Below are 21,464 nucleotides of genomic sequence, written 5' to 3'. Positions count from 1 at the left end.
ACTTTTTTTGATTTCGATTTTCATATACTTAGTACAATGTAAGCTTCATAGCACCACTAAAAATAACAAAAAATTGATGCGAAGCAATGGAGGTAAGAGGTTGAAAATGTCATTACAATTATGGAAAAACCAAACAAAATAGTTCGAAAATAAGTTATGACCAAAATGTGGAGGTACTGGAGGCCAAACCCAATTCGACTGCTTTAATTACCCCTCAAGTAGTGATCAGACTGACAGTGTAAGCACTGTCAGTACTCGTAGACTAACAAATAGCTGAAGTTGTACGAGCGAGTAGGGAAGAATTTCGATTGTTCTCAATGATCTACATATGTACGTTCTTTTATCTGTTAATTATTTGATGCAGTTTTACTGGTGTTTACCCACTTATTATTGTTATGGAATTCAAGAGTTTCTGATTTGTTGCGCCTATATATTACAAAACTTGATAGTACTTAGTAAGAGAATTAATTGCGATGACCATGTATAGTGCATTTGGCTGTTTCTTTAATTACACTTAATTTATTGATGATCTATACCATCCCGTTTTCGAGATATAAGAAAATCATAGGACGGAATTTTAATAAGTGACGAAGTAAATGAAAATTGAACATTTAAATCATAAAAGTAAATCTTTGTAACAGATACGAATATAATAAGTTTCAGTATGGAGTTGTGGAGACTGTTGAATTTTTATTGAGATCATGAACCGTTTGTTGAGTCAATCATTTCACTTCTGATCCTTGAAATAAATAAATTGTATGTATCAAATTATAAACCGGTATTAATCAGTATCATCTTCGATTTCCCAACAACAAATGAAAATTATTTTTCAATTGAGATCATGATCCGATCAATGTTGGACCACCATTGAAAACCTGGAAGCACAGAATAGCCGTTTTGTCATAATACGGAACTCCTTGTAGGTGATCTGGAGGTTAAGCGTTCACGTGAGGACGGAGGTCCTGGTTTCGATTCCCATGTCCGGGGTTGTGGATGCGCTTTTCTGAGGAGTCCTGTTTTATGACAAAACGGCTATTCTGTGCTTCCAGGTTTTCAATGGTGGTCCAACATTGATCGGATTATAATCTCAATTGAAAAATAATTTTCATTTGTTGTTGGGAAATCGAAGATGATACTGATTAATACCGGTTTATAATTTGATACCTACACTTATTTATTTTAAAGATCAGAAGGAAAATAATTGGCTCAACAACAATTTACCTGATTTTAGTACTAAAACGAGTAAGTTTATCTCAAAAAAGGAATAATGGTTTCTTGTCACTTGGTGATTCATAACTTGCCAATAAGTATAAAATGTGGTTTAGTGGCTTTATAAAGATTTTTTGAAATCATCATTTATCATATATAACTTTTCAAGTTTTTTATTTATTAGATTAGTAAGCAGCCAACCTTTATCAACTATTCATACATACAACCTGTTTTGGTATTGACAGATAAAATGTGTGTTAGATAACCGACAGAAGTTAAACATCTGTTAAAAACCACGAAGAACAAACAGTTTTCATCCTAGTATTGGAATCTTTAGTGGTATGCACCAGAGACCCACTGGGAACCAGTTCCAGGACCTTCAGGTGGTGAGCGCTTAACCTTTAGACCACACTCAATCTACATTCAGCAGAGTACAGGTCTATTTTCAGTCGGTTCGCGATAGTGCTCAATCATCTTCCATTATCTTTATTGGCCAACTGCCTCACATTTAACATGTTTGACGACCAATAGCTACGAGTTGTTCCTAGAATTTCAGAATTATCCTTCGAAATCGTTTACCAGTTAGTGCAATTCCATTAGCTATCTTACTGTAATCCAGACATTCAGTCAAGTATGTGCATTACCATGTGTGTGCGATGATGTGCGAATTCACCCACCATTTCTATTCATTCTCTGATTGGTTGTAAATGCAGTCAGTTAACAATTTATGACTCATATGTATACAATCACATTCGTTTTCGAATACACTCTACACATTCCTTCCTCTTAGCTGGTGTATATACTAAAAATTTGATCTGTTGAAATAGTACATGTGTAATAAATCGATTACAATGTAATTCGCATTTGTTTTATGAATTCCTCGAGTGAAATATATTTCACTATACACCGAAAATTAGTCTTAAACCGAGTGTGAAGTTACCCAAGGTTTATCATACTCGAACTTAGAATTATAGTTACTTGCAAATAGAGATATTGAATTACACCTTACAAAACATAACTGAATATATTTTTATTTATTCAAACGATTATATGGATAGATGAAATCATTCAAAAATAACAATATACATCGTAAGTTTAACTCAAGACTGAACTAAGATTATTGAGGTTTCACGGTGAAAATATTAAAAAGTGATGATCCATTGACCGGAGTTGAATAAATCTATGATTTCGTGTAACAGGGATTCGGTTTGATTGGTAAGTATCAGTATTGGTTTAATTATTTCTATAGATTACATTTCTGTGTTCAGAAGTATCTTCAAATGAGTCGTTTTTATGTTTGATGATTGATAACATTTCAGGTAATTCTAGTTTGAGAGCACAATATGATCGCAATAATTTATGCAAGCCAGTTGATTAATTACACTTATTACTATCAATCATCGACTTTTATTATTTAATTACATGCAAATATATAACGAGAAATAGGTATCAATAAGTATTTTTCTGCTTTTAAATAGTTGTAAATCACAAGTCATTTAGGGTTAACTAGTTTATTTACCAAATATATGAATAAATGTATAACTTATTTTGTTTAGAAATTTGTTCGTTAACTGGACATTTTACGTTGTTCTTATCTATGAACCAATCAATTCATGGTTAACACAAGCTTGGTTTTTAACTATTGGATTAAAGACTCGAACCTTACTAGCATCTACTTTGGTCTGTGACAAAGAGTTAGCATAACCGGAACTTATGTAGAATAGCTTGATTCAAATCTTGATATATATATATATATATATATATATATATATATATATATATATATATATATATATGGTAAAAAAAGTGTTTCATAAAGTTTCACAACTCACTCCACTGTCTAATCCGAGCATTATAAGTAACATAAAGAATATTGTTGCCCATAATGGTGCGAAAGGCAAAGTTCCAATAGCTAATGGATAAACTTGAAATACCAATCCTGGACCTTTTTCATTCAATGATTACACATCAGTAGGTAAATAAAGTAATTAAAAAATAATAAGAACTTATGTAAAATTAGTTTTAACTAAATTTGTTTTGCCAGTTACTTTTGTTGCATGTAGTAAAGAATTTCCCTGTTTCTCTCAAGTTTTACCATTAATCTGACGTGATTGCATGATATTGTCTTGAAAAATGTCATTATTGTCGTTACTCAATTGTTTTATACTACTTAGCATTATCTAGAATTAATTATTGTTAATATTATGTTGTTCCACATAGTCTGAAAAATTGTGTTTTGTTTTCAGAGTTAGAGTTTTACTTAATTTCTTTATCTTAATCCATTTGCTAATTATAGTTAGATTTACGTATTTGCGTCATTTCACGGGATATTTCTAATGTTACAAGCTTGCAAACCTATTTATTTTACTTTACAAGAGTAGTTTTTTATTTATCAATTCAAATGATTGGCAGTTGTATTATAAATAACATATTGATAAAAATTGGACAATAAGAATCGTTTTGATTATGACTTAACGAATTCGAGAAATCATATTAACGATGAGATTTCGAATTTTTGTGTGTGAATAAGTACACATTTAAGAATATACAGTGATGTGATACAACTGATGGATACAAAATATCTGTACAAGACTAGTTGGTTATCAACTATTATGTTAGCGAATAAGGGAGAAAATACATTAAAAAATAAGTAAACAATTTTGTTTTCAGAGTGTGCCGTATCTTTAAAATTCATTCATTCAGATAGAATTCATTTTCCATTTAAGTCTATTGTATAATTATCAAGAGGGAGGTTTGTAGAGATTGTTGAATGTTGCTGAAATTAAAAACCAACTTAAGTGAGACAATCATCGGAACCAGTAAGCACACAACAGTGTTTTCATTCCGGTTTTAGTTCACATCGTTGATCAATCCCATACCAGGACAAAACAGCTAACCATCACTTCTTGATTTTCCATGGTTGTCTAACTTAGATTGGCTTGTGATTTAGAAATTAAAACCGTATGAACTACAGGTGAACAAATACTAATACATTTCTTTGATTTACCGTTTATATTAGTAGAACTTCCATTTAGCTATGGCCAGTTATAATTCATTGGTTTTATCTCGAAATTTAATTTACAAAAGATGCTACTACTGTGATGAAAATATATTACCATTGTTTACTCAATATGATTCTTACCTTCTCCTGTTACAGTTTCTACTGTAGTATGAGTAAGATGAGCCAAATAACCAAGATAAGCGAATACAGTAACTCCAGCAAATATACTTGTTAAAGCATCCACAGGTGAGGTGATCAAACATTCTCTGTGTAAGAGTAAAATGTATTTGTAAATTGAACTGAGACAAGTAAATATTATCTAGTGTTTGTTAATTTCCCTGTATTGTATTTGAAATATCTACAATTTAGTAATACTGGAAATTTATAGGGTTTAAAATAATAGTAAGTCGCACAATAAATCGGAAACATTCTGTCTGGGGAAGATTCTTAGTTATCACTTCATATCTTAGGTCTTCTAAGTTTTTTTGTAGTTAGTAGGCTTCCATGGTCAATGTTTTTCTTGGTTGGAATATGATTGAATTTGTAAACATGTGTTTTTGTTGCATCATATTATATTGAACATTTAATATACATAATAAGAATTATTTATTTTAACAGGATAAATGAATAGACAGCATTTTAATTATCGCCCTCCAACCAACTTCACAGGCAGCTTGCTCTCTGGAATTGGATCAGCACTAAGGATAAGATAACATGAAATCGGTTACTTATAGACCACTAGTCTTCGTGTAAGTCTAACTACACTACTTTCGCTGTCATTTTGGACAGCGTTTATATAAAATAATCTTTTAATTCAAGTTCCAAATTATGAAAAGCTCCATCCCTAAGAACACAACATCAAATATATCCACATATACTTTAGTATTTTTCTTGTATATTTTGACTCACCTGTAACAATTGTACCGTTTAGGATTATACGTTGCATAAGCGATGTGTGCACCAAATCCTGCTCCAGTTGAGAAAAATATTTGAATAGCTGCATTCGCCCAAACCTTGAATAAAATGACACTATAGTTTATTCGTAAAAATAGAAAAACTAAAAATAACTAAGTTTATTGAAATTTGTTAATTTCCTACTTCATATTATTAAGTACTTTCTTTTTCTTTCTTTTCTAATAATCGTCCCTTGTTTTAATGATTTTTAGTTTTCTGTCTTGAATGGTTTACTTATGAAGGTTTCATTGATTTTCAAGTAACAGTTAAATAATTGAAATGAGGACTTCGTAACTAAATCATATATCTGAGTCTTGAAGTCTTTATCATTATTATCTGTTTCCATTTTATGTGATATTTATCAACTTTGTCCATTTTTTTCAGTTTTGTTTGATTATATCGTTGATAATAAACATAAGTTGTAGCCATATTCGTCCTTTTTAGTTCTTGATTATCACATTTTTCGTTTCGATCTAAATCTTTTTTTTATATTGTGGGCTAGATGGTCTTGAAAATTTGATGAACGATGCTCATAATACTGAGAATTTACCCATTTTCTTCGTAGGACTCAAAATGTAACCATTCATCATTGAATATTAATTAGTTCTATGTTTGAGTGATTGAAGTGTACGACTACATTCCTTTGAAAAAATACATACCCACACCACTAATTGAAATAAATACCATTACGTTTCCTGAGGCTTTCAACTGATGAATGATGTTTTACGCAATATACATGTCTAAGTGTCATTTAAAAAACATCCATATGCATCTAATGCTTGTAAATATCTCTATTTCTACAATTATCATTTTATGTCTATTTGAAGAGTTGATGATTATTTTTACATAAGGTTAAGAACTTGTTTATATGAGTAATTTTTATTAACTTGAATATGTGTATTTTTTTTTTATCAAGATATAGTTTACATAAATGACATTAATCGAATCCGTTCAATGCAAACGTCAAGACTGTTCTACCATACAGTGCTGAACTTGGAGAATTACTACAACCATCATCAAAAGGGTACAGGTATTTTTACAAAGCTGTCTGCTGAAGATACTTCAGTTTTTTTGACCGAACACTCTGCGAATTGGAGGGAGATATAGAAAGAATGAATAGATATTGGAAACCGTTGGAAAGGAGGACCAACGATTGAGTTGGCTGGAGATTCGTGGTCTGCTGCCAATGCCTCACGAAGGACAATGGAGTAATTAATTAACTAATTAATTAATTAATGCATTGATTTAATAAGTATGAATTCGTTCTCATTTAACGACTGCAAATGCAATCTTGGTAAAATGTAACAGTAATAATGATCAGTTTTATGATTTGTTAACTGTGCCATCGACTTTGCTAACAACGCGGTCGTAAAAACACATCTTTAATGAAACCCTTGTAAATTTAATTCGTAACTTGTTACTACTCAAACCGGATTGCTATTTGGTTGTTCAATGCTTGTTGAATTTTTCTGATTTCCTGATTAAGGTTATTCCATGATCATGACCGTAAAATTAAAATAGTTTCACGGACCCGTGCATAAATGATTAATTTTCAGGCGTAATTTCTAGAACTCTAGTGTCATTCCGTAACCACTGGAGTTCAACCAAGGAGCGAAGTAATGCAGTTAGTTATCAATGGTATTGGAAGGTGGTTGGAGGTAATTTTTATCTTTATGCAAGTTGTGAAGAAGTAAAATATCAGAGAATCTGAAACAACTGTTCTAACCTACTAAGTCATTTTTCAACAATGCTCACTAATAATCCAACAAGGAGCCGTGAATGAAGAACTAGAAGCTTCTGGTGTCGTAACCAAACCGAATTAGCTGAGATTAACGATTCAAGACCAATTGTTCAATTCATTTTCTATTGGTTATTCGGATCATGCCAGTGATATTTAGGACTGTCAGTCTCTTGTTGGCATATGTGCATCCTAGTTGGATTGCCACGATGCAGATATATCAAGCTGACGAATCCCAAATAGAAGGAAACGCGAATCTCGGATTTCACTTCTAGCCACCATCCATCTTTGCTTACAATTATTCAGTTTATTGTGAAAACTAATATTAAAACACACAAAAGTTTCATATGATCACCTAATCATTCATAGAAACAGTGATCATTTTTCATTAAAATAACCATTCAACTGGCAAGCTTTAAATGGAGGACTTTATACTTGTGCATCATCAAAACATATCTATTTTCAAACAACCAAACAGAGAATGTATGTGACATTCTAGAAAAGAAAAAATATCCAAAATTGTTTAAGAAAATAAAATAAACAATATATTGTTTGAGAGCTACCGTCATTTGCGATAATTTATCAAATCGTGGTTTAATAAAGTACCAAATTCCATTGTAGGAACCATTCAGAGTCAATCCGTTGATTAAAAGTATACCCAACAATAAATATGGAAGTAATGCAGTCACATACACAACCTGAAATTTATTGATAAATAATTTTCGTAACGAAACCAAAATATATAATCGTGTAAAAACATTATTGTTTTAAAAAAAGTAGAGTAACATCGTAAACATTCAATAAAACAATCTTCTTTAACACGATAAAAATGATATGATTATGACGAAAAGTATTCTGTTTGAATAAATCTATACAATCAAAAATAATCATTAGGTCACTAGTGACCAAGTATGAGATGATTTCTCATAGTTGTTAGTGCCAATTCACGACTGAGTGAACTTAGTTATGTGCCAGGTATACAACAGTTTTCTTTGGTATTAACATTGAATAATTTAAGTACTGTATAACAAGTTGTCGGATGTTGGATATTTGAATCATTGAACACTAGCTCAATATTATGTAGGTAATGAGAATAAAGCATTTTCTATGGACAATTAATTTCTTTCATTTGTTATATCATCATAACGGTCAGTATTGTTTCTAAAAGAAGACTAGCCTTGTTGCAATATTTGAATTCGAATTCACTAGAGAGTATCATAATGGCACTGTTATCATAATGTAACGAATCTGGAACCTCATATTGTAAACTCCTGATTTAAATCACGAGGCTTAATCTAACGCTAATTATTATCGATCGCTTTCAATAATAAATGTGATCGGTTCACTCTTTCTCTTACTTTTTCGCTTTCATAATTTTGCACACATATTAGTCTTTGTACTTCTCTCCCCATCTCAAAATACGAAGTACGTGCAGGAAAGACAAAAACCTATCAAAAGCTGAACGACATAATATTATTGAAAACAAAGTGAAAACAGTTACCTTGCCCGATGTTTTCACTCCATTCCTCATTGATGCAAATAGTATACTAAATATGAATATTGTGCATCCTACTAATTGCCATCTAATTGGTCCAAGATCTTCTAAACCAGTACTTTGCTGTAATTTCAGAACAACACGTCTAAAATATCACATAAAAGAGGTAAAAGAAAATTGAATTTGATTTATTTCGGATTGCTGGATAGTAGCGGGATGAAATATACAAAAAGTGGTCATGTTCACTGTGTTATTTATTCGGTAAAACACGTAACATTCGTTTTATATTGGTTCAATTTAAAATTGAATTATGTGTTTAAAACGGATTAATGATTCAGTAGTGACCAATGTGATTCATGTCAAGTCTTTTTTTTAGTTCTGATAGAATCCTACTGATCAAGTTACAATGTGACCACTAAATTAATTGACTAGACGTCACCTGCATTCTGTTGAGCTGTGACATGGTGGCTAAAGGTAGGCGACAGGAAATTCTGAATCTAGGCTTCGTGGTATTCGGCACTCGTCAGCTAGGCGTACCTATAACAGTGAGAAGACTGATGTTTTACGTAGGATTTGGTCTTGTGTTTTTCAGCTTCATATTGCAATTGGATCGAGAAAGTTTGATAAGCGCTTAAAAGGACTTGAAATATACGACGTTGGTCACTACTTAGTGATCATTTACCTGTAAATTTATGTTAGTCTCATAGGAGGTAATCAAGGCTCAAATAACCCAGTGGTAACGTCTTTCACTGTGAAGATGGGTGACACAGGATTAAATCCTACAGGAAACATCAGTCCTCTCAAGATTAAAGGTATACTCCGTTGACGAATGCTAAATAGTTAGAAAACTGGACCCAGGAAATTCTGTTGACTATCTCCAACCACAATCTTACTTTGTATTTTCACGATTTTCAATCATAAATCCATAGATTGATCATTACATGTCAGTAAGATGTGTATAAAGAAAAGTGTATTTAGTTAATCAGTTGTTGTCTTGTTTTATTATTAGAGAATGACTAAAATCTTCATCTGTCATCAGTTTCTGTCTTCTTTCTTGTGTCGTGCGAATTGTAGTCCCCTTTGTTTTAAATGTTATTTTATCACAGTTATAACAATTGATTTAAATAAAAGTAATGGGTATTAAGGAGGTACGATTGAATTTCAATATACATAAATTATGTAAAAGTTAAAAATACTTTTTTGGCTGTTCGTTTAATAAAATATCCTTCGAGCTTGTAGAATATTTAATTATTCAGATAATGTCTAGGAGGTTATACATCTGGAAATCTTGCTTTTTTCAAAATTTACACTATCTGATGGCAAATCACTTTCATTCAACAGTTGAAGATGTTTTTTAAACAAGTATCATATTTTACAGTCAATATTCTTATATATACTTGTGAATAAACTTAGTATTACTTAGCGTAAAGATAACCATGTTCAACAAAATGTCATATGTAACACTTTCAGATACTTTCCCGTTCATTTAATGTGTAAGTTTTATATATAAGAACATGATTTTCACTGGGGACTTCAGTTTATTCATCTGAAACTGTCTACATATATCTTCTATGAAAACAGCACTGTAACGCATTACAACTTACAGGATTATGAAATTTTTTGAAACGATTTTTATAGATGATCCCGTCGATAGATGTTTAAGAGCTTTTTCTTCATAGTAGCTTAGGTTCAAGACCATTGTTGTAGTATCTTTGTCACCTTTGGCAATGATAATCGTTCTATCTTTCTGCAATGAGCACAAAGATTTCCATTCTTCTTTGGAAATATCAGGTGGAAGGGATATTTATTTTGTCAATATATGAGATGTTTTTTGACGTAATATATGCGATTGCTTTTCTGGAAGTTTTTCGAGCACGAGTTCTAGAATTGGAGCGATTTCTAGAATATCAAGAGGTTTTCAATGTAAAATGAAGCTTTGTCCTCTTTTTAGTAATTTGATTTCATAGGTGCTAAGAGTTCAGTTTGAGAGATCATGAACCACCCTAAGGTCACTGAAAATAGTTTTTGTCAGTGATGTTTCCTTTTATTTTATTTTCTATCCAATCTTTTGCAATTTGTTGATTAGTCATGATCTTGATACATTTAAATAATGAGTCTCTCTCTTTGAAAAGGGAGAAGATTGAATTAGATGGTTTGGTGGGAGTTAAAACTCTGGTCACTTTCACTTCTACACAAAAGCGTCTATAGATCAGGTTTTGTTTATTTCTACACTGAGACGTCATCCCGTAAGATCTCGACTCGTGCCAAGGAACACTTAAGTTACACAAAAGATCTAATAATCCAGTAGATTCGGAAAATTTACAAGTTAAGTCAGCAATAGTAGGACATGCTATTTTCATTTTGATATTAAAAATATCAAAATAATTCAGAAAGGCCTTTTGAACTATAAAAAGAGGTGAGTAGACAAAGCGTCCTCAATAGAGAAGAAGGTCCTAATATTCATCCAACCTGGACTGTTTATTCAAACAACCACCCTTGACCTTTAAAGCCATTAGTTACTAACAGTATGGTCTAAAGTCAGATATTAAAAGCAGCTATAGAGAAAACCTACGACGCTGCTAAACTGGTTGTAATTGATGAGACTAAGCCCATGATTCCAAATAGACCTAGACAATGTACGAATGATTGTATCACATCCCATTGCATTTGCTAATTTACATGTCTGTGCGGACGCACATAGAGAAGGTAATCAAACAATACAATCATGGGTTATGAAACATGCGCCTGAATGGCTTCAAAACCAGTTAATGTCAAATGTTCTGATCAGCGTATGAAGTAGAAAACCATGTTCATCGACAACTTAACACATAGTTTAAATGGGGCACAGAAGTGACATTAATACAACTTTTAAAACGTTGAACAAAAATTGTCAAGGACCGATTCTCAGGTTTATAGAAACCTTGGCTATTCGTAAATTTACCCCCCCCCCACCCTTATGTGTACAGAGACAAGTTGTCGTAACCTTCAATTTACCCTGGTAGTACTTAAGTCATTTTATAGACTAGGGTAATGCGACAATTCGCTATTCATTCTATACGATGTTAATTTTCTCTCTTTTTATTACTTTGTTTACTTGAAATTTCATTTAATTGATATTTATTAATCTTCATATAAAAGCCTAGAAAAGTATGTGTGAACAGATTGTTGGAAATGAATAGCGCAAACACATCACATTTTTCAGATCAACTGTGTCTTCTAATTAGTCTTTAGACGTTATACATTATTTACCTTTCACTCAATCAACACACACAGATACACGCTATTTAAACCCCACTACTTTATATTAAAATGCATACATTTTTCATACCCACGTACTGACGCACAAATTGATACAGTGATAGATCATACAAAGTCACCTTGACCAAGAATAACTTGACATTGACATATTTAGACATATTATGATTTTCATTTTGTATTGTTTATTTGGATTTTCCTATTGATGTTTAGGACTGGAATTGATCAGTCTGTTACAACATATGTGCATCGTGTGCAGATAGCCTCGTTATCGCCTCAAGTCGAACAGCTGATGAGTCCCAAATAGAACTAGATACCCGTCCTGGATTTCACTGCTAGTCACCGGTCGTAACTTCATTTTGTTTTGTCTGTTTAACAAGCGTTTCCGCTGTTTTCCTCAAGCTACTGAAACAAATATAAGTAGCTAGAAAACACTGCGAAACCTAGGCCCAACGTTTCCTGTTGGCTGCCCCCAACCACAGAAACGGTAATTGTGTTAGTGTATAATTTGATCAGTGTACAATGTTTACAAATCAAAATCCTTAAAGTACTATTTATAAGCAAATATGGAGGGTGGCTAGCAGTGGAATCCACGACGCGCGTTTCATCTCATGTGAGAACTGTCAGCTGGATGCACCTGCATCTCAGAGTTGACGCTCACTCCGGGACTCAAACTCATTACCATTCGCTTCAAACGTTATCACGCTATCCACTTAGATACTGATTCCTGATAGCCACCTGGTTGTGCAATGGGGTGAAGTTCAAATTCACTTAGTGTTGTTTGCTTGTATCTTCGCATTGTTATTTAGGACTGCAGTTGATCAGTCTCTTGTTGGCATATGTGCATCCTGTTCAGATTTCCTCGATATTACCTTAAGTCTCAAGCTTCATAAGCAAAGATGAATGGTGGCTAGCAATGTAATCCAGAACGCACGTTTTATCCTATTTGGGACTCGTCAGTTGGATTCCATTGCTAGCCACCATCCATCTTTTCTTATAATACTTGTGACTTAAGGCGATATCGGGGTAATCCATACAGAATACACATATTTCAATAAGAAACTGATCAATTTCGGTCATTAGTATCAATGGGAAGATTCAAATAAATAATACACAATGAATTCAAACTTCTCCCCGTTGCACCTCCTTGAAGCGAACGATACATGGTTCGAGTCCTGGAGTGAATTTAACTTTTGGGGTGCAGGTACATCCAGCTGACGAATCCAAAATAGGATGAAACGTGCTTCCTGGATTCTAATGCCAATCACCATTCATATTGGTTTATTATGATTATGATTGTATTCAATATATTCTGCATTGCTTACTTTGTACTGTTTAAACTTGTGTTTATTTATTCGGTCATTTATTTATTCTGAAAAAGAGGCTTACATTAAGTCACGAAACATCAGAAATACAATTTTCCACTCATTAGGATATAACAAAAGATATATTTTTTAAATATTGTTTAAAAATAAGGTCGGTAGAAATTCTTTTGTTTTCGAAACAAAATGTGTACATATATGGAAAAATACTGAATCTATCTAAATTTTTTCGTTGAATCGCTCTTAATCAAGCTGTCATAATACTTTATTTAATTTGTCAGCTTATTGCTATAAATCAGGTGACTTAACTGTTGACGTGTTTAGAGAAAGAATTTTCAAATTTCAGCTGATCAGTTTTCAACCAACAGAACAACTATTTTCTTGACTGTGTAAATGAAAGCTAATATTACAATTTATATGATGGGTTGGCATTGTTTAGACAACCGATGAAAACCAAAAATCACTGGACAGCTATATTATTCTAATATGAGAATCCTTAGTAGCGTGTATCCACAACTTAATCAGAGACGGAACTCAGAATTTTCATGTCTCGGGGCTAGTGCTTAGACTCTAAACCACACTGACTAGCCATCTGATTGGTTACATTTCTAATTCCAATCAATTCATCTTTTTGCGCCATCATGATTCAATACAATTGACAGAAAACTGTATCACTCTCTTACATAATAAGGTATAAAACATTCAACCAAAAATCTACTAAGATTATATAATTGTTTATCTTTTAATTGAATATGAGTTATCATCAATGAATATCATGATCACAGAACACAGTCAGTGACAAATACGCTTCTAGTTGTAATAAAAAAATAATTTTGTTTTACTTTCAATAAGAAATTATTCATATGAAATCTTACTCAAAATATTCAATTGAAGCAAGACTATAATTCTTCTGTTGTAATAAATCATTTTTGTCATTGGAAATAGTATTTGATAAACTTTGTAAATATGTGAAATTCACACAATTAATACTATTGCCTCTCCGTTGATCACAATAGGTCCATGGTAGAATATCAGTAATGGATACAAATAAAAAGTATAATGACCATGCAGATATTGTATTATAATAGAACGCAACTGTATAGGATATGATTACTTGAGCGATACCGACACCTGTAAAATGTTAATCAAAACAATGCATAAATTAAATGAACTTTTATGAAATCATCATCTATCAAATAAATCAATCTACATTTGTCAGGTAGTTTTAAAAAGATTTTATGCTCTTTAAAAATAATTTTTGTGAAAAATCGATGTTAACTGAAAGAAATATTGGACGCTAGGAGCCTGTGTTGTTCTAACAGAAGACACCTCAGTCGCGCACAATCACATCGTCATATTGTACAGAGTTAAGACATTTCTGATTCAGCACAACCGCTAACCATGTTCAATCATTGAGTGTGCATCATTTTATAAACAAGTGAAGTTGTCAACGCGTTCGGCTACTTTACTCCCTATCCTCAGTTCAGGTGTTGACGCATCCCAAACATCCTGGCATTGTTACTCAGTTCGAACCAAAGACTCTGAATTTTATAAGCGTCTTCATTAAACAGGACTATATCATCTGCGTATTCTAAGTCGATAAGTGGACCCCCTGGTAGGAGATCAATTCCTGAAAATTCAGTCGACGAGAGTGTTATTTCCAGCAGTAGGTCTATAATGAAGTTAAACAAAAATGGGGATAGTGGACAGCCTTGTCGGACACCACTTGAGGTTGTAAAATCAGATGACAGTTCGCCATAAGCTCTCACTCGACTGGTAGTGTTCGAGTAAATAGCCTTCACAAGGTTTATCTAATTCTGAGGTACACCTTTCAGTGACAGACACTGCCACAGAAGCTCTCGGTCTACAGAGTCAAATGCTGCTTTCAAGTCAAGAAAAACTATCATTGTCGGACGCCGATAAGCTTGTCTGTGCTCTAAAACTTAACGAATGGTGAATATGTGATCGATGCTGCCACGGCCAGGTCTGAAGCCAGCCTGATTTTCTCGTGTTTGGAGTTCACGAGTCTTAGTTAGGCGCCCGATAATTATTGAGGCTAGTATTTTAGATACTATGTTAGTCAGACTAATCCCTCTAAGGTTATCACAGGATGATTTTGGCCCCTTCTTATATATTGGGACAATAAGTGATTGTGACCAGTCGGATGGGAATACGTCCAACTCCCAGATTTTAGCTAAAATATTAAGCAACCTAATCGCTAAAATTGGGCCACCATATTTAATGACCTCTGGAGCCAATCCATCTGGACCAGTTGCTCTTCCTCGTTTCAGATTACTTATAGCCTTTTGAACTTCAGCTAGGGTCGGGGGACCTACTTCAATGTCCCACTCAGGTTTTCTGCGTACGGTGGGTAGTTGTACAGTAGCTGAAGGCCAGCTGAACTGCTCCTTAAAGTGTTCCGCCCATCGTTCTAAACGTCTGGGCTGAGAGCAGATAAGGGTTCCGTCTTTTTCCGAGATCGTTTCACGTACACTTGACTTCTTAATTCCGGTTTCTTTTATTAGTCTGAATAGTTGCCTGGTGTTGCCTACAGCCGCTGCCTTTTCCATCTCTTTTGCTTTCGTCGCCCACCACTGCTCACAATCGTTCCTTAGACTTTAGGTTAACCTAGATCTTATTTCTTTTCGCTCTCGGTCGTGTTCAGAGCCTGATAGTATAGTGAATGAGAACACGAGTGGGGACAATCGAATATATTTTGAGCACAAAATTACAGACTATCTCATTGAAATCTGACGACCATGCAGTAAACAGTTAATTTGCAAAATAACAATCAATTCTCTCCATCTTGACCATTTCTTCTGCAAATATCAGTCCATAGTCTCCGATTATTATTGTTCATGCATTTTCATACCAATTGCATTCCGTTTCGCTCCTTTCGTTATCAATCTTCTAGTGAAATACATTCTATGCCTGACCACCACTATATACTACATATGTGGATACGAGTAACCCATATCACACTCGTCCCTCCTTTGAAACATTCGTTCATCCGGTGATGCTGCTCGCCGTGCAACTTTTTCTTGCACTGCAGTCTGTGCCGCGCTCTCCGTCAGAATGTCGAGTCTGTGGCGCACTGACCCCCATAGCCCCGTCGACCTGCCAGGGTACCAACATCCATCCGACACCTGGGACGTTCAACACCCATATTCCACCGGCCTGCCGAGCCATCTACATCCGATGTCCTCCCAGCAGCCGCGCAACCCACCGCTCCTCTCTGTCGACAGCACCTGTTGCAGCCAGCGCCGCCCCGCCAGAACACTCAACTCGACACCACCTCTCCTCACCAGACTGCCCAACCAGCACCTCGACCCCAGGCCCACAGCGGCGTCCGTACGTTGAAGGCTGCAATGTGTAGTTTTGATCGAGGTTATAGTAGACCTCGGAGAGTGTTTCGCGCAATAGAATCGTTGGCCATGGTGACACTTGAGGAGGAAGCCGATAGAGGAAGTTTAGAGTTGAAAGTCGAGTTGGTAGGAGTAATAGGAATTGAAGAAGAAAATCGATTATGAATACAGTGATCTTAAGTTCTGTTAGAGTTATGAGGGCGGTTATCGCTTCCCGGTGGAAGGGTTCTTCTAGAGGTGCCTTAATGACCTGATAGTGTGACCGCAATGTACAAGAGACAAGTTCTTGAGGTCGGTCACACACGACCATTTTGTGAGTAATTTTCGTGTTAGCTCCGTACTTGTTGGGACCTTACCGCTGGAGACAGATATCTGTGGGGTAAAGCGAGGTGTGCATTTTTAGTGTCAACCATTTCTAAACCCACTCTTTCTTGTGGGAAGGCAGTATCGCTGTTATGCTGGTTGTCTGAAGGAAACACCTTACTGCCATCACACCTCTGTCGAGTCAGCAGTACGTCTTCGCCTTCGGACCTTGGGTTCACTGCTTTTAGTCTTACCGCTCTCAGCACGGATTTAAAAAGCTCGTTTGGCTTTCGCCAATTTACGTTACCTTCGGCGAAGACGAAATATCCGTCTATCTATTAAGGGACGAGTATACTGTGCAGCAGTTCGCTCTGTTCTAGTTTATGGCTCCAAAACGTGACCATTAAGAGTAGAAGATTCTCGTAGGTTACTAGTATTTGACCACAGATGCCTTAGAAATATTGCTCGCATCTGCTGGGATAACCGGGTAAATAACAGAGAAGTTAGACGCTGTGTATTAGGGAATGATGGTAAATCAGTTGATGGTTGAGCCACGTGTTACGTATGCCTGAACACCGATTACCACAAGAGTTAAGGGCAGCCAAAACAAAACCTAGCATCAGTGCTTGAAGTCACTAACTTCTAGTCTGAGCCATGTTGGTAGATGCAGACTACCTGGTTGGGGTCCGCGTGACTATCGTAAGCAATGGTTGGAGACTGTGTGTGACATGGCTCAGAATCGATCACAATGGCGTAGGTGTATACACTCTTTATCTTCCCTTAAACCTTGAGATTAAAATTGCTTCATAACTTTTTTCCTTCCTATACTATATCCTTATATACAACCTTTCTTTATATATTACCACCACTAAATTAACTACTTCTATGAATGTGGTGTTCATCTTGTTATGCTAACGAGGTATGGCAACTTGGACCGATGCATATATGTGTCTGGTCCTACGTTGTAGCTGACCGACTGACTTTAAAACATCGTTTATTGATGTACATTATCAGAGATCATATAAAGTTTAGTGTCATACAAAACATTTGATCCTATTTGAATGTTTACAAAATTGAAAGGTTTTACGGTCAACTATCGCGTAATTTTGAAACTAAGTCTTACTTCGTTTAGTTCTTGTTGGTGCGGTGTTCCCGATGGAATGGAATGAGTTTCGAAGTTTGTTTTAAATTTTTACAGTAGTGTTAATTCACTCAATGAACGGCTCTTCTGTGACCCGGAATGGAGATCTGTTTACTCTTCGAATTGAATATGCGTATAAAAAAAGATATTGATAATAAGTGTGAATAAAGAACTAAATGATGCGATATTGCAATTATCTTTGGTTTGAAATGTCTAATCAGTAGTCAGAATGTATTATAGGGTCAACTAATTTTGGAATTAGTGCTGAACACTGATAAATTAAAAACAGACATCATAGTGACCTGTATTATTACGATCACTAAGTGATCTAATTTTAAAAAGTTGTTAGAGAACAGCAAAGGAAACAATAGTATAATGTTAACAATAAATTTTACCTCGAAACATAGGACATATATCCCAAAGAGAAATAGCTCCACGACGATGTTTTTGGCCTAAAATTAATTCTAAATAGAACATTGGTGTTGCACTGCAAATCATCACAATAAAGTAGGGAATTAAGAAAGCGCCTAAAATGTTTAAAATGAATAAATAAACCATGAAAATAACCGTGAAGTAGTTACCGATTTATAATCATTCTCTTTGACTATAATTACACATTTTAATAGTTGAATTTATGAGTCGACTCATGAATTGAACTATTAAAATCACTACAATCTTCACAAACCTCCATTCTAATAATAACTACACTTTTCTTTCCAACTGTGCTATTAAATAACTATTTCGAGTAATATAGTCAATCTGAAAAAATTAATCAAATCAATTTTAGTCACTTGTAATACCTTAAAATTATCTTTATAAAGGACTTTAAATACTATGAAGTGGTGTAATCTATGGAGGTTATGTCTTAAGCGTGAAAAAGCTTATTTAAGATCATAACCATCTCTAAAACAAATTTAGTGAAAGATCCAGACTATTATTTGTGAATGTGTGTACTTGTCACTGAATAATTTTTTCAGTTTGCAAAATATTTTAATTGTTCATGCTTAAAAACTAATTTGCTTAACAGTTACAAACAGTTCAATTTAATTCATTTGTTAGACGTTTTATGTTCATAAATAAGTCTGAATAGTCAACCTAAAACATACATAAAGGTCGTAAACTGTCCGCTCTTGTTTGAAGAAACCATAAAGTATGAAGAATCATTATTTGGCTAGCAGAAATCTTCTGAGAAACAAGTAGATCTGATATCCATATATACTCTTAACTCATTAGATCAAAGTTTAGAGTTCTGTTTCACATCTCGTTTATATAACATTCAATCTTCAATTTTATAATTTTAATGCAGAGAAACATAAACTCTTAAATGACGGAGCAAAAATATAATGTTTATAAAGCACTGGTCAGGGATGCATAGGCGAATACTGTAACAGACAGTGGATTGAATGCTTACTGATGAGGAATCCTATGATGGGATTAAATAGCTGTTCAGTGCTTATTGTCATCGATGGCTGTCTTGTTTAGGTTGGTTCATGAATTTAAAGTGTTGGATTAAAACAAGCTATGATATTAGTTGAGACAAATTACCAAACAACTGTAAATAAAATATTGGCAATATATTTAACAGAACATCATTTGAATGGATTACCTTATCACAAAAATGAAAACCACTTGGGGCAAAAATTTAGTACAGTTGGTTGAAATTGTTCATGCTTATTTCGGTGGATCTAATCTATTCTTATGAGATTTACTTTTCGAATAGTTAGATATGAAAGACTCTTCTGAATATTTCTGTGTAAAACGTTTCAAAGTAAACTGTATAGGTTTTATTTACTGTTTTTTTCAGTGTTAGTGTTATTAATCTCGTAACTGAGAATATGATACTAAGTTAAGATTTGAATCTATGGTTTAAAAAAAATAAGTTCTAATAGTTTATATATAGAATACCATGCATATTCTATCAATATATCATTTCAATTACAAAGTTAAATAAAATTATTTAATCAAAGGTATTTTCTTCAGATTCTCTTTCTTATCAGTTTACACATACGTATTCTATGATAAACAAACACTTCATGATAATCATTTATTCATAATGATTAAATGTCTTGTTCACGTGATATCTCAAGGTAATCAGACAACTTGAATTATAACTATTCTGTTCATGTACAAAATTAATCATCTACAAAGCATTAACTTGTCAATAGAATAGAGCTCACTCAACTATTTATAACAAATATTTTTTACACAAATCTGTGCTTGGTTATGGAGCTAAATATAGCATTAAATTTTCAAACAGTAAGTCGTAGTTAATTATAGGTGTTTGTATTTTCCTGTTATTCGTACTAAAGACTGTAATTGATACATGTTCATTCAATACAAATCGCCTCGCTGTTATCATCTAGTTATAAGTTTTTAAAATGTGGGACGGTGGCTAGTAGCAGTATCTACGAAGCTCACTTTGTCCCAATCAGGATTCGTTAATTGAATGTATTTTTTTCCCAGTAAGAATTGAGCGCGAGATTTATGAGCTTAAACGTCAACGCACTATTCACTAAACAAGTGAGTACAGATAGCCACGAACTTGATCAATGCGTTTGAAGTTATTCATAAGTTATAGATACTGAGTTCGAATCTCAATCTGAACATCAGTACTGGTGTGCAGGTACGCTCAGATAGATAATATTTGCGTCATGGATTTCTCTGTCATCTATAGCCCAGTTTTGTGAGAATAAGACAGATTTAGATATCATTGCGTCTTCATCTCAGTGGATAACCAATTTGTGAAAACGCTACTCTCATAAAAAATGTAGCTCAAAGCTAAATGTGTAATGCATTTTTGATTTCTGAGAAAAATTGAATATATTTAGTTTTTAAAAATGTTTACTGATAATTAAAGTGGCGAACTAAATTTCAACAGTACTGTTTACTGAAATTTCAAACTATTGACAGGCTTGGGATCCAAGATATACTTTTGCCATATTTGAGACTTGTCAACTAGATATATCTGCCTCACAGTGTTGATGTCCGGATAGAGATTTTAACTTAATAGTTTTCACTTTAAGCGTCATTACATAATCCAGTAATCTGTTTAGTTCACCAAATCGTGCAATAGTTGTACAAAAGAAAGCACGTATTTGATTAGTAATCAGATAAGAATTAATTCAACCAAAATTTCAAATAATATTACATTTTTAAACTGAATGATGCAACAAAAATGAATGAAATAAAAACTCACCACCACCATTAGTAAAACATACATATGGAAATCGCCAAACATTGGCCAAGTCAACTGCATAACCAAGTACTGATAGAAAAAAGTCACACTGGTTATTCCATTCTTCCCTATGATCACCATCATTATCGTTATCAACATTTAATTTTCCTGATCTAGTTGGTAGATCGGATATCTCAGATTTCATATTAAAAGTATCATTGTTTAGATGGCAGTCTAAAATGAATTTCTGTTTATCTGATTTATTGATAAATTTTAAAACGAAATTTTTAAATGATATGAAGCAAATAAATGTTTGATTTATTACAACTATTTATTGAAAGTAAACTGTTCAAAAAAATTATAAAATCCAATGTTCAGGTGATTCACTTACACAGTTATTAATTATAATCAATGATATCAAGTGATGAGTAATAGAAATGAAGATGATGACCAACAGCAATGAACGATATGAGAAACGAAGAGTTGTGGCAGAATTGATATCAGTG

At 33.8% G+C, this 21,464-nt stretch overlaps 1 protein-coding gene across 1 annotated transcript in view; it reads right to left on the bottom strand.

Moving 5' to 3' along the window:
* The window catches only part of Smp_193800 (sodium/chloride dependent transporter, putative), a gene marked incomplete at both ends in the record, with an annotated part of 32,751 nt that extends 11,588 nt beyond the window's left edge, over window positions 1-21,163 (bottom strand). The window contains 8 exons of the mRNA XM_018792545.1: window positions 3,042-3,154; window positions 4,352-4,437; window positions 5,120-5,223; window positions 7,466-7,600; window positions 8,404-8,485; window positions 13,850-14,105; window positions 18,179-18,310; window positions 20,980-21,163. Coding sequence (XP_018644624.1) covers window positions 3,042-3,154; window positions 4,352-4,437; window positions 5,120-5,223; window positions 7,466-7,600; window positions 8,404-8,485; window positions 13,850-14,105; window positions 18,179-18,310; window positions 20,980-21,163 — 1,092 coding nt within the window. The remainder of the gene's footprint in view (window positions 1-3,041; window positions 3,155-4,351; window positions 4,438-5,119; window positions 5,224-7,465; window positions 7,601-8,403; window positions 8,486-13,849; window positions 14,106-18,178; window positions 18,311-20,979) is intronic.
* Between the last annotated feature and the right edge of the window lie 301 nt (window positions 21,164-21,464).

This window comes from Schistosoma mansoni, assembly GCF_000237925.1.
Source record: "Schistosoma mansoni, WGS project CABG00000000 data, supercontig 0251, strain Puerto Rico, whole genome shotgun sequence".
NCBI lineage: Eukaryota > Metazoa > Platyhelminthes > Trematoda > Strigeidida > Schistosomatidae > Schistosoma > Schistosoma mansoni.
The sequence above is the reverse complement of the archived record's forward strand: the minus strand, read 5'-3'. Positions and strand labels throughout refer to the sequence as shown.